Source organism: Halyomorpha halys, unplaced genomic scaffold (genome assembly GCF_000696795.3).
Source record: "Halyomorpha halys isolate HHAL.00 unplaced genomic scaffold, Hhal_1.1 Scaffold39.1, whole genome shotgun sequence".
NCBI classification, from domain to species: Eukaryota; Metazoa; Arthropoda; class Insecta; order Hemiptera; family Pentatomidae; genus Halyomorpha; species Halyomorpha halys.
Window position 1 is genome coordinate 781,071 of NW_027109179.1, and position 13,430 is coordinate 794,500.

The window sequence follows — 13,430 nt, forward strand, 5'->3', positions numbered from 1 at the left end:
ATATAATTTAGTGATATAAAAGACTTTCAATGATCTCGCACCTCTATGACCCATGAAAATTTGTTTGTGAATTCAGTTAGTGAGTTTTCTCGCAAATGTTCAGTTTAATATTCAGTATAAGCACATTTCATTTCTTTTCTAAACTAAAATACAGCATTTGTTCACTTGATTACGATTTTCAGTTAACTATTTTATTTGTTTGTGATTACAATATGAAATTCTTCTATTTGTAGAGGGAGTTCTGTTATACTTGGGGCTATAAAAGTTGAAAATCCTTTTATATTATATATACTCCTCTAATTAATCGACTCATATAAGTTGAAAGTAATGAGGTTTTTAATTACAGAAATCTCTACAAGAATCTAATCAGTGATTATCGCAAGAGTCGAAATGAGATTACAGGATTCAGATTACAATAGAGGAACCACGGTCCTTACTTAGGCGATAAGACTTCCAGATAATGCAGCAATGATATTTTAAACACCTATATATTGTTTTTATTTTTAACATTTATGTAACAAAATTCAAACGATATTTTATTGTTTTTTTATAAACTAGTAAAAAAAAAAAAAATCTTGATTCTTAAATTTTTACTAGAACTTTAATAAGAAATTACTAAAAGATGTAAGAATTTCCAAAATTTCAACAGTAGTAAGACCATGGATTGAGACAGTACGCAATTGTGTTTTGAATACTTCGGTATCTAGCATAAATACACAAGTCGTTTCTGTGGAACGTATAATAGAAAATAACAAGTCAAATTTCCATTTTTAATCACTAGTCTTTAAGCAGATAGTTGACTGAACCCATTTGACATGATATATAAAAACTTGAGTTTCCAAATCCGTTGAATCCGCTAGAGTCTTGCAGCTAAAGAAACGACCGGAAACACGCTGCGCGTTTCCGATAAGAGGACCGGAGAAACTCGAGTTGTGAAACTGATAATCCAACCGTTGAGAAATATTTCAAGTCTTCTTGGGAATTAAGTACGCTGAGTCTTAAAGCTATTTGGAAATCTTATCTTTTTTGCGCAATTCGCAAAAGCTACTTAAGATTATAAAGTCTTTTAAACGTAGAAATCAACGGATAATCTATATATATATTTTAAAAAGGATTTAAACATTACAAAAATAAAAAAGAACGAAATTCCTATAACGCGAAGCATGTCAAGGTTATACCATCTTCAAATATTAAGTTGTGGTCCAGATCACCGCATGGTTACAAAACATTGGGAAATGAAGCGTATGGGTTGCATTTTTTCGTATCGTAAAATAGTTCAATGTTTCAGTCCTAGTTAAAGTGTTAAATTGAAGGATTGCTAGCCAAAAAACTTGCTGTTCAAAAAATCAGAATTCGTGGAAAATTAAAAAAAAAAAATTTACTTTATCATATCTTCCCATAAGTATTTATTTGGTCTATAGGCATCAGAAATGATATCAGAATTAAACGTGTGATACTGTATTATATCTACTGTCTCTGTAAAAAAAGAAAATAATGAATAATGGCTGAAGAAGAATAATGTTATAGATCAGATTATAGCGTTGAAGCAATAACTTTTGACTTATATAAGTTAAAAAATATTTATAAAAAAGAAGATGGGAAATGTGAAACAAAGTTACCATTGACATTTAGCTCAGGGGAATCTATACATTTTAAAAACAGGTGATCCGTTAACTGTTAACGTGGGGATGAAATGATGCAGTATTGAGATTATCTCATTTGTACCAGTTTTTCTCTATTTTTTTTTAATTTAAAATTTTTTTTGTTTGTTTAAGCATTATATAGTATAACCAGTAGTGTTTTTGTTGTGAATTAACATACTCTATAGTTCATAATAGCACCTCTAACTCATATTTTTTAATTTTTTTTTTCCACGATGGTTTTTGCAGTAGTTAACACTCAATTTTATTATTTATACTGAAATTACTGAAAATATTTATAATCTCGCTTAGTCGGTTTTAAGCTTCAAATAATAGCGCACACTATTTTCTAAGTGTCATACACTCTTCTATATATTAAATGAAAATTTTTTTGGAAAATAAATAACCCTTAAAACACCAATTATCTTTAGTAATTTATTTTATTTTATTCAATTTCAAATTTAATTCTTAGAATCATAAATTAAACATTGGGAACAATTTTAAAATATTTTATATAAATTATTTTTCTACATAACAACCTTTAAAAAAAAAATTCTGTATCACTATGATTGCAAAAAAAACTTTTGTTAGCACTGTGGTTTTTGCGTAATCAACCACTCAATTTTATTAAATTTACTAAGATTCCATAACCATCATAGTGTCTTAGAACCGTCTACTGAAAATAATTATAATCTCGCTTCACTGATAGTACTCTTTTAAAGAGAAGATCTTCAAATGAATGTATAATAACATATTTTTAAAAACTATTTGTTTCTTGAATTATTATTATATTATATATGTCTTAATATTTACTTTAGTTTTAATATTATTGTTGTTATATGATTCTTTATTATTGTTAACAGGTTGCCCTCTGCCTTGCCGTCGTAGTCGTCGCTGTCTCCGCGCAGTTCGACTTCTTCGGTGGATACCCAGGCGGGTTCGGAGCTGCCGGTCCAAGGGACCCAAGGGACAACAGAGGTAAATTAGTAATTATTACTAAATAAAAATATATAACAAATAAATAAATAAATCTTTTCATCACAAATATTCAACTCCATTCTCAATAAATTCATGAACAAGGAAACTCAAATACCATTTATAATGGTAAATACTAAATCTCAGCGAAACCTGAGGTTCAAAACTGATACATGCATTTGCTATCACATATTTATACTTAATATAAATATTTTTGTTTATGTTATCCCACAATAAATCAATTTTAAGAGGATTATGTTTTGAAATGGCCAATGAGTAAGGGCTGAAAAGTTACAAATATGTTAAAATCAAAATTAAAAATTATTACTTTAAAAAATGAATTCCACAAGAAAAACAATAACAAAAAATAAAGTTGCCTATAACAGATATAAATATTTCGTTTGAATAAATAAATAAAGTCCGTTTTCAAAAGATATATTAACAAGATAAATCAATAGTCATTTATAATTAATACTTTCTCAGCGAATCCGGTTTTTTGGGGGATTTAATTTAAGCCCAAAAAGAACTGTATATCCTCAGTGTTTTCCTAGATACAGTTTTTCAAATACCTATATTTTCCTTCAAACTTGAAATCAACATTTTATGAATATATTTTGGCAAATATTTTTAATGTTATAGATGTCAGTTTTATGGTGAACCCACTCAACATAGAGTATGTTAGTATATGTATCAGAAAGTTACTAATATATTTTTAAAAATAAGTTTAAAATTCTCAGAGTGTGTCCCTCCTATAATCAAATTATATTTGTATAAAAAATGTTTTATACTATCAGTTCCCAACTAAAGAATGTCCGTGAAAAACGCCCATGACTTTGAACCCCAAAGGTCGGCAACCTGAGCTATTTCGTAAGGACCTCGGCTTCTCCAAGATCGTCGCGTCTTCTCGTTCCTTCCTTCTGATCAACATCATTCATTCCTGGGTACATTCATCCTCAGCCTTTACAATCGAGGAATCATAATAAAAATGTGACTTTTCAGTCTAATCAATGAGTTTATTAGCGCTTGAGTTCTTATGACACTTTTATTTTCTTTGATTTTCCTTTTTATTTTGTGAGTAAACGGTACCTTTTCGGAGTCAAAAATAATACAAAGATAATTAACTACTTGGAAATAGAACGCTTTCATAAATTTTAATATTTAAAATTGACTGTTTAAAAAAATTAAAGTACATTAAAAATTGAAAAACTCAGAAATGTTACTCTCAACAGGCTTTTTTCAGCCATTTTAGGATAGAGTAATGATACATGTATCGTGTTTGAAACTTTTTCCAAAAACTTGAGATAGAATTGAAAAAAAAATGAAGAGAATTTGAAGGAGTCTTTCATGGATAACGTTTTAAGAGTTAGTTAAATGTTATAGTGAGAGAGTGCCAGAGCTGACACAAAACAAATTTATAATGGTCAGTTTTATCCTCCTCCTTTGGTTATTCAGTTAGACATAAGACATAGGGGTGGAAGTTCTCTGTCCTTAGTTTTTAGCATCTTAAAAACACAGATTTTTTCAAAATATATATCTGTATTTCCGCTACATATATTGATAACAACGGAAATGGGAGCGGGGTAGCTCAGAGGCAAGGACTCGGGTTCAAATCCGGCTGTGCTAGATAATTATTAATTCTGTTACTGCAGCCGTAAATAAACTCTGTGGATTCGGTAAACCTCCAGGGTTCATACTACTCCATAAAGTGGGTACCTTCATTGTGAAAAAATTTGGAGGTCGAGCGTGGTTTTGACTAAATTTTTGCATAACCGTTGGTATAGTAACTGTACTTCCTTACAAAGTACTGCAACACTAACCAGTCATTGTACCAGTATAGATTTTTTTTTTATTAAATACATAAAATATATATACATAATATATAGTACATATCTAAAAATGGTTTCTAGGACCGGTTACCTTCCCAGTAACCTCTGGAGGATCTGAGACCAGTGGAGTTCGTATTGGAGCTTCCGGATACGGATTTGTCCCACCAGGCTCCCGTGGAGGTAAGTAAACAGATTTCAAGCACATTAAGGGTACATCGGTATTTGCACTCAATGAGTACACTAAATATGAAGAACACTATATATAAAGAAGTACACGATCACTATAGCACTGTACCAACACCTTAACATTATAACGCCACTAGCTATACCATAATATTTAATCCAATGGGGAACTTTAGAATATGAGGACCCTCCGGACTATATATATACAAATTATTATCTGAATAACTTTGGGTTTTCGACATAGTTTTGAGATTTTTTTTCAATCCATTATGATTTTGACATTAAGAATCATTCATTCTTATAATAAAAACGCCTGACAATACGATTTTGTAATAGATTATAAAAAACCACTGTTGTTGCTGACCCAGTCCGGCTTCCGTTATATCATCGGAGACCGTTCGTGTATAACAGATATTGTGAGTAACAGTTGGCTGGTGTCTCCTGTAGACCTTTATAAATTATGCAATAACTAAACATCTAGAAAATTTATTTTCGTTTTCATCTGTTCACAAAAGTTTTCGTTACAAATACAAGATATCTTGCTTTGAAGTGAGTACAATATTGAAATACGAGATGTATTGGCTACCTAAGCCAAGCGTCGTCGAAGGCGATGTCCAATCGAGTAGATTATTCCATAGCGTACATCAAAGGACACCGATATTGTCTATATCCAATTGTGTGTAACCGAAGTGCAATGATGTAATAATACTCAGTATACTATGCAATATTAATTGTTAATGTTTTAATTTGAGAGACCAGGCAAATTAAAAAGGTTTTTTCAATTAATATATTTCGAAAATCAAAGTAAACTTCATTATTTTATTGAAACACTATGATTAACGTTTCGCGCGCTCTCTTTTCACATCATTTTGCAGCTACACATTTCCCACAAGTTGGGTTGAATTTGTGGTCATAGAGTGTTGGTTTTTAAACGTAAATTAAGAATGGTTTAGGCAAAGGTTGTTAAGCACCCAAACGTACAGTTAGTATAGTTTTAGAACTCCCAACTTATAAATATTTATGCTCTTCGTGTTTTAATTAATTAAAAAATTCTCCCAACCTTCAAAATGTTATATTTTAAAACTCTATTGCGTGTAAATATATTGTTTAAAATCTTGTTAGTTATCTTTATCAGTATATTTTTGATTTAAAATGAACAAATATACTTTTATAAAGACATTACATGTCTGAGTAAATTAACGAGTATCTGATAAAAATTCTAGTACGAAAGTTACAGTTCTTTCAACTTTTATCATCTGAATCCTAATTTGCCTAAATTTACGTTCCTTTCATTCAGCATATATTTATTTTGTTTCTTTTCGCAATCAAAATAATTTAAATCGAAGAAAATAGCCAACATAAATCAGACGTCCACTATGCTTGCCTCTCTGGAACACACAAACGTGGGATACCGATGTTTGCTACTTTATCTGTTTATCGAACATTTGTAAGTATTTTGGATTAGTGACAAGTGGCAAACGAGTGAATCTAGTTTTAAATTATCTACCACTGTTGACAAATCTTACATTATTTCGCTATGTTGAATCATATTTTTATCTTCTATTTCATATTGCTCATAATATCGTTGTCAAAGTTCTCCACTTCATTAGAGCTGTCGATACTGTTCCCAATCTCTTGAAACTTATATGTTCTTGCCTGTGTAATTTTCCCAATTACAAAAATAAAAAACATTTTAAGGGGACGTGTGTCACAAATTAATAGGTAATATTTTGAAACACCAAATTGCGGAGGTGGAATAATAGTTTCTAGTTGACCTAGCGCACTAAGTATAGGCAAGGAGTAAAGTATGTTTTGCGGTCTCGTGGTTTCTCCTTCGTGGACCTTGACTCGATCTTTGTCCCCGAGTTGTGTCTCATCGAGTTGTGTCCTTCTATCGATATCACATCTGATGGGAAATGTCGAAGGAGACTATGATAATGAACTATATATCAGAAGAATATTCATTCCACATATGCATAATAAATTTATAATTCATAATTAAAATGTATTTTATAAATATTTTACATCATGCATAATAATTAGAGATTTGAATTGTATTAACAGATTAAATGATTTGAGATTTAAATTATTACAAGTTTTATGTAAATTACAAACTTTCAATGAAATTTAAATATTTTACACAATTTCAAAATCTAAAATTTCCCTACGATTTCTATTAACACAAAATTGGTCCTTCCCCTACACTCTTTTGTTTCCTTCCACAACTACTCTCTATAAATAAATAGTCTTTAAAAGCTATTTTGTGTATAATTATCTCTTTGAGCAATGTTTTACCACAATTTTCGTAATTTGAAATAGTTTCTCAAATCTAAAATTTTCCAAATTTACAGGTTTTTAAACTATTGGGGGGGGTGGAGGTATCGAGAGAGGTAAAAATCTCTCTTTTTTATTCATAACGATGTTCCTAATGCCAATAGATGAATGGGATTTTGATTATTCTTTTAATTTTAGACCTTTAACATTCGGTTATTTTTTTCAAATTAAATGGATTTTAGACTTTATAAATTGATCCAAAACAACGAAGCATTTATACATATCGATTGTATAAATTGTTTGGACACATTCAAACTCCTTCTTTATATAAACACTATATACTCGGCCTTGATAAAATGCGGTTATGCAACACCTGGAATGGACCCAACTGATGATCGAACTTAACAGAACCAGGAACGATACATGGAACTATATAAACTATATACTCTATAAAGCTAAGATATCGATGTTTCTGTCGATTTGTTGCAACTGGAACCAATTACACAGCCCTCCTTGCGGTGACAGCTCCCCAAACCGCATTATCTAGACTGACTAACGCACGCTCTGTCTATATCGGCATCTAATTAGTGGCCCACCTTCACTCTGTTCTAATTGAACTTGGAGAGTTCTCTGTCGCTGAGGTGAGCTTCGTTAATGTCCCTCGTGTTTCTAGTAGTAACATTAACATTATAGTAATGCCGCTGACAAAGCAATCTCATCAGTCGGCCATGAAATGGCTATAGGAGTTTGGTTTAATTTTCTTGAAAACAAAGCGAAATGCAATTTCGAAAGCAATTAACTTCTGAACAGTCTTGTGTTCAAGTATCGATTCCTAGTCATCGAAAATGGAAAACTTTTTTTTTTGTTATGCAGAAAACAGTCGACAATCAGCTTTGTTTTCAGTTATACGAAATACTATGATAACTTATATATTTCTTTATATTTATGGAAATTTATATGGAGAATGTAGTGTTTATCTATGAATTCATACAAAATATACTCAAATATTATTATATTATATTCATTTCATATATAAAATGAAAAGTAAAATTGTTTTCATGAGTGAAGAGATTTTAATTAAATCTGCTACATGTTACTTTCGTTAATGTTCAATTTCATTTATGTAATTACAATAAATAAATTAGTATAACATAGTTCAGACAATAAAAAATAAAATTATAATTAAATTTTATTACTAAAATTTTAAATAATTAAATCATGTATCCATTATGACAAAATACCTAACATAAATTCAAAATCTTTTTATCTATTTAATATTTTATTGAAATGTAAATTTTATAAGTGATCAAAATTAATGACTTGAAACTGTATTTTAAATAACTGGATGAAGTATAAAATTAAAAAAAAAAAAAAAAAAAAACTGAAGAAATTACTCAAACTAAAAAATATAATTATTTTTTAAGTTTGGAAAAAGTAAATACCTTATTTGGACTGTCACTAGTAGAACATAGTTTCAATTTGTAAATTTTATTTTGTTAATATTCACACTATATTTTTCACAAATTAGCTTTAACCACTACATTTTCATAAAAAAAATTTAGGTAATAACCACTTGACTACCTAATCATTTCTTTAAAGAATCCATCAAAATACCAGAGTTAGAAAGTTTGTACAATAGACAAGCATCACCATCACTGTGGCTTATATTAAAAAAAAAAAAAAAGATTGTTCAGTATTGCTTCAAGCTCAAACAATACACTAATAGTGACAAGCAGATATATATCACACACAATTTATTTGTTATTTACACTTTTGCATATATTTAGAATTTAAAAAAAAAATGTAGAGAACAGTTCCAAAAAGTAACATATCCAAAACTGCACTTAGAAGGAAGCAATAATAAATTCTTGGAATTAAGTAATTTCACTGACAAAAATAAATATTTCTAATTAAATTTGAAGAACTTTTTCTTCTTATGTTAAGATTTAAAATAACCTGGAAAAAAAAATTTCCTTCAAAACCATTCAGAATTCACTAAATTTAGGACTGAAGTCGATAAACATCTTTTGAAACTGACATACTTAGTTATTAAACAAAAAAAAAGTGTATATAGTTAGTTAATAATCTAATGAGGAAATTATTTGTACTGTATATTGATAAACTAGATCTGGAAATAGATTCATGATAACAAGCTGAAGTTGTCCTTGGATCAGGTTAGAGTTAAGTAACATCTATCCTAGGATGCAGTTTTTCTTCAGTTGAATCCTGCATTTGAAATTTATAAAAGACAAACATAAAATCCAGTTCTGGACTAAATATGGAAACTAAAATTGTACTGAATATGATAAAGAATTATTATTGAGAACAAAAATAAGCTGAAGGTAATTAATTAAACCATAGACAAAATTTTATTTGAACTACTATCAAATAAAATAACCACCAGTAACAAGATGAAAGAAAAAAATATTGTTAAATCAATAATCATAATAAAGAAGAATTTGGTTTCAATACCTTTAATCATATGAATACATTTCATAGACATTGAAGATAATCAAATTATTAGCTCCAATTAAACATCAGAAAATCATATAACTGGCAAACAATTGAAGAAAAATGTATTTCCCCTGATATCAATTGGGCTTTAATCAATGTAAAAAGTGTCTATTACAGACAATTTAGATGATATAAATTTGAAAAAAAAAAGAAAAGAAAATTTTAAAATAACAGAATTTATGATTACAATTTCAGCAATTCCGTAATTAATGTTATATCAAAAATCTTATGAGATTTATGAGTTTAAAAAAAAAATTAACATTTTGTTCAAATAATAAAGATCCTGAATGAGATAAGATCTTCTATATTTCATCAATAAAATCTGAAATTTATAATCATTATGATTTATTTGACATCTAATTCAGATTTTAAGCAGTCGGAATTCAAAAAAGTCTAACAGTATCATCTCTGAAAACTAATGAATATACTGACTTATTAACAGCTCAGTTATAATTTGGTGTATATAAATTGTAAATAATGTATACACTAAATGAAATGTAGTATCTCCAGAAAGCACAATGTAAATAGAAACAAGTAAATTGTAATTTTATCAATTCTGTTCCTTGAAATTAAAACAAATATGTCGAATACTGAATTATATTATTATTATAGTTATTTTCTGTCTCAGAAGTAAGAGTAGAGGATTATGTTTTTTTATTTGAAAATTGCTAAATTTCAGTCCACTAATTAAATTTATCTTTTCTAAATAGTCATAAAATTAATTAAATCAATTAAAACATGAGTAAAGTGTATACTTGCTTGATTTTTAACATTTTAATTTTAATTTGATGTATAAACAATTTCAAAAATTGGAATAGAATGAAAAGTATTACAGATGTTTTAGTAAGAAGCTTGGAACAGATTTGAATTAAAAAAAAAAAAGAAAATGAGCTGAAAATAATTTATCCAAGAAAAGAGATAATACATCATTATAAAATCTTTTCAAAGGTCAAAAAGTATTGCCACTTAAGATTCACCCTGTCGCAAGAAGGAAAGAGAACTTCAGTAACATAAAAAGAATTCATGATAAGTTAGTTAAAGCTGAGCATAATGTGCGAAGAACACATGAAGAGGCTGTCACAGAAACTGTTACTCACAAAGTAGCAGCGGAAGAACAAGCAAAAAATGCACTCAAAGAGGCAAAAGCTATTTTGGACGCATCCCTATTGGATGCTGAGCATAAAGTTATGGTCATTTTAAAGGAGGGAAGGTTGGAGAACTGGAAGCAGAAGTGAGAGATTGAGGTGAGAAGTAATCTGACTTCATAAAAGTTGTGTTAGTAGAAAATTTTCAATTATTTATCTTTTACATTAAGTATTCTGTAAACTGGTTTAAAATATTAAAATTGAAATTGAGCAATTAAGATACAATAGTTTTAGTTAACTCTTAATTCTGACTTGCTACAACTACTAAGGCTCGATTTGAGCCAGAACACCTCTATACAGAGTAGAACACCCCTATACATCTCTTTAGGTAACCTATCACAATAGATAAAAACATTTATTTTATCATGTACTATTCTGTTGTTTGTAAGTGGCCTTATCCCATACTAGTTATACTTCACATGTAAGGTTAAATATTTGGTACCTCTATTTTCAGAAATTGAGTACTGACAACTACTTAGTAAATGGAAGATAATAATGTTCAACTACACATTATAAGTTGTTAATACGAATATATAATTAGTGATATTGCTTTTTGAAATTTAGATATACTTATTAGACAAACAATTTAATAACATTACCAGATATGCATTTAATCTTAAATTATAAACTATTACAAAAAAAATTATGTACAGAATTCGCATAATTTAACTTACCACTATACTTTGAATAGAAATTAATTTCTGCACAAGTGGGTCTAGTACAAGTTTTGTCATCACAATACTTACCCTTAGAATATATTTCATATGAAAGTAAAAAGTGACTATTATTATAACAATGATGGTAACGCTGATATATATCAGATATATAAATATTTATAAATTCAGTTTTTTGTATTTTTCTGTCACTCAGCATTACCTTCAATGGCTTTGTAGTTGTATGTTAATTTCTCTGAAATTTTAGGTTTTCAACAGCAAAAGGCTTCCAAATTAAAAATCTAGTTTACTATTTTTATTTTTAGAAGCTATTTTTCAAGCTGGAAAAATATTTCTCCATTAGCTAATTATCAAATTCTTTCATATATTTGTACTTTTTTCATTACTACTAAACAATATGATATGGTCGATTTCAAATAAACAAAATAGGGGTATTTTAGAAAAATATATTTTTTAAATTCGGTATTTAAGCTGTCAACGAGATAAAATTTAGCAACTCTTTGTCATTATTATTACTATTATTTAAACAATAGTATAGTTTATGGTTAAATTATAATACTGCTGAATACATTGTAATAACGTTGCATGTGACATAAAGTTCATTCAACATTGATAAATTCTACACAATTTAAAATCTGAAACATACTACATTATTAAAGACTATGATTCAATTATAGTTTTAATATGTAACTTATGATCTAGACCTTCATACAATATTTTGACTGCTTAAGATTTTTAATCCCAGATAAGCAAATTACTTAATTTTTGTGGGATATAAAACTATCTCCAATATCAAAATTTATTTTAAAATATTTATTACTCAGTGTTAACAAAATAAAATAAAATGGCTTAGTTGAATTGATGATATTATATAATAATGTTTCAGGCGCTGGCCCATACGGCTCAGGACCTAGCAACTTTGAAGGTCTGAGATATTGGTAAACTTACAGACCTTCTCTTCAGGCTCATCCCAACCACTACCTCTACAATATTTATTATAAACCATTCATTATTTATTCTCCAATAACAATCATGTACATCATAAATAATATAATCACCAAGTATTCAGTTCCATATTACAAGTTACGAGCCGTACATACTGATCGGGGAAATACAGCTGTTATTGAGCTGACTAGTCATATTTATACCCTGTTAGCCATGTTAGCCATAACTCTGAACAGTATTTTCCTTAAATTGTATCGTTAATTTATCTTATTATTTCAATTTTGTTGAAATGTATATTTATAATTGTGTATTTATTTCTTAAGTTGTAACTTCGATCAAGTCGATAATCAAGTCGATTAAGTTACAGTAAATTGTGGAAATATTCCTGTGATGTTTTGTTTATTGCATTTTAATTAATAATTTAAGTAGCTCATTTTCAAATAATGTTTTCATGTCGATTCTAAAGGAGGTTGTAAATTTAATTTAGTAATGATTTCTCAAGATTGTACTTCATACTATAATTAAGTCTAGTTGTCCTTAGATAATTATTTTACTCTCATCTTATTTAATTATTTAGTATTTGTAATAAACAATCATCACCTTATTTATTATATATTTATGTTCCAATTAATTTGACTGTGATAGTCAAGTAATTGTTTTAAGTCTTAAGTATAGAAGTCTACTATTAGCTGCTAGTCTATACAAAGTTAATAAATAAACTTCTTTCAAATAAAAAGTTGGTTTGTTTCATTTAATAAATTCCCTTATTACTTTATTATTTCAATAAATTTACTTTACTATGGTATTTTATAATATTTATTTTTTATCATATACAAGGTCTATTTAGTAAAATGATTCTCATTGTTTGGAAATTAAACCTTTTATTAAAAAGTAATTGGAAACTGCATGCCAACAATATATATATATATATCTGTGTGCGTATTTTTAGGCCTAATGGCTTGATATAATAAAAAATAAAATAAAATGAGAGAGAGAGAGAAATGCTTTATTCATTCATGCTGCCTAGATACACCGGGTTGCTGCATTACACAGCATACTTATCAATCCGTGATCGGACATATATAAATTACATATTTTTACATGGTATAATAAAATAGAAAGAAAACATTTTTTTTCCCCCAAAGTTTTCATTTACAATTACAAATTTCAGTATACACACCAAATACAAAGATTTCAATTTATTCTATTTTTTTCTTTCCCCTTCTTGTCCATTGCATTTCACAATTTTTTTCT

General features: G+C 28.4%; 1 protein-coding gene across 1 annotated transcript in view; it reads left to right on the forward strand.

Annotated features, from left to right (window-relative positions):
• Nucleotides 1-12,891, forward strand: part of LOC106687648 (collagen alpha-2(I) chain) — a 25,400-nt gene extending 12,509 nt beyond the window's left edge. Inside the window, exons 2-4 of the mRNA XM_014431653.2 lie at nucleotides 2,504-2,618; nucleotides 4,523-4,621; nucleotides 12,118-12,891. Of these exons, the coding sequence (XP_014287139.1) occupies nucleotides 2,504-2,618; nucleotides 4,523-4,621; nucleotides 12,118-12,173 (270 nt within the window). The 3' untranslated portion in view covers nucleotides 12,174-12,891. The remainder of the gene's footprint in view (nucleotides 1-2,503; nucleotides 2,619-4,522; nucleotides 4,622-12,117) is intronic.
• Nucleotides 12,892-13,430: the final 539 nt, after the last annotated feature.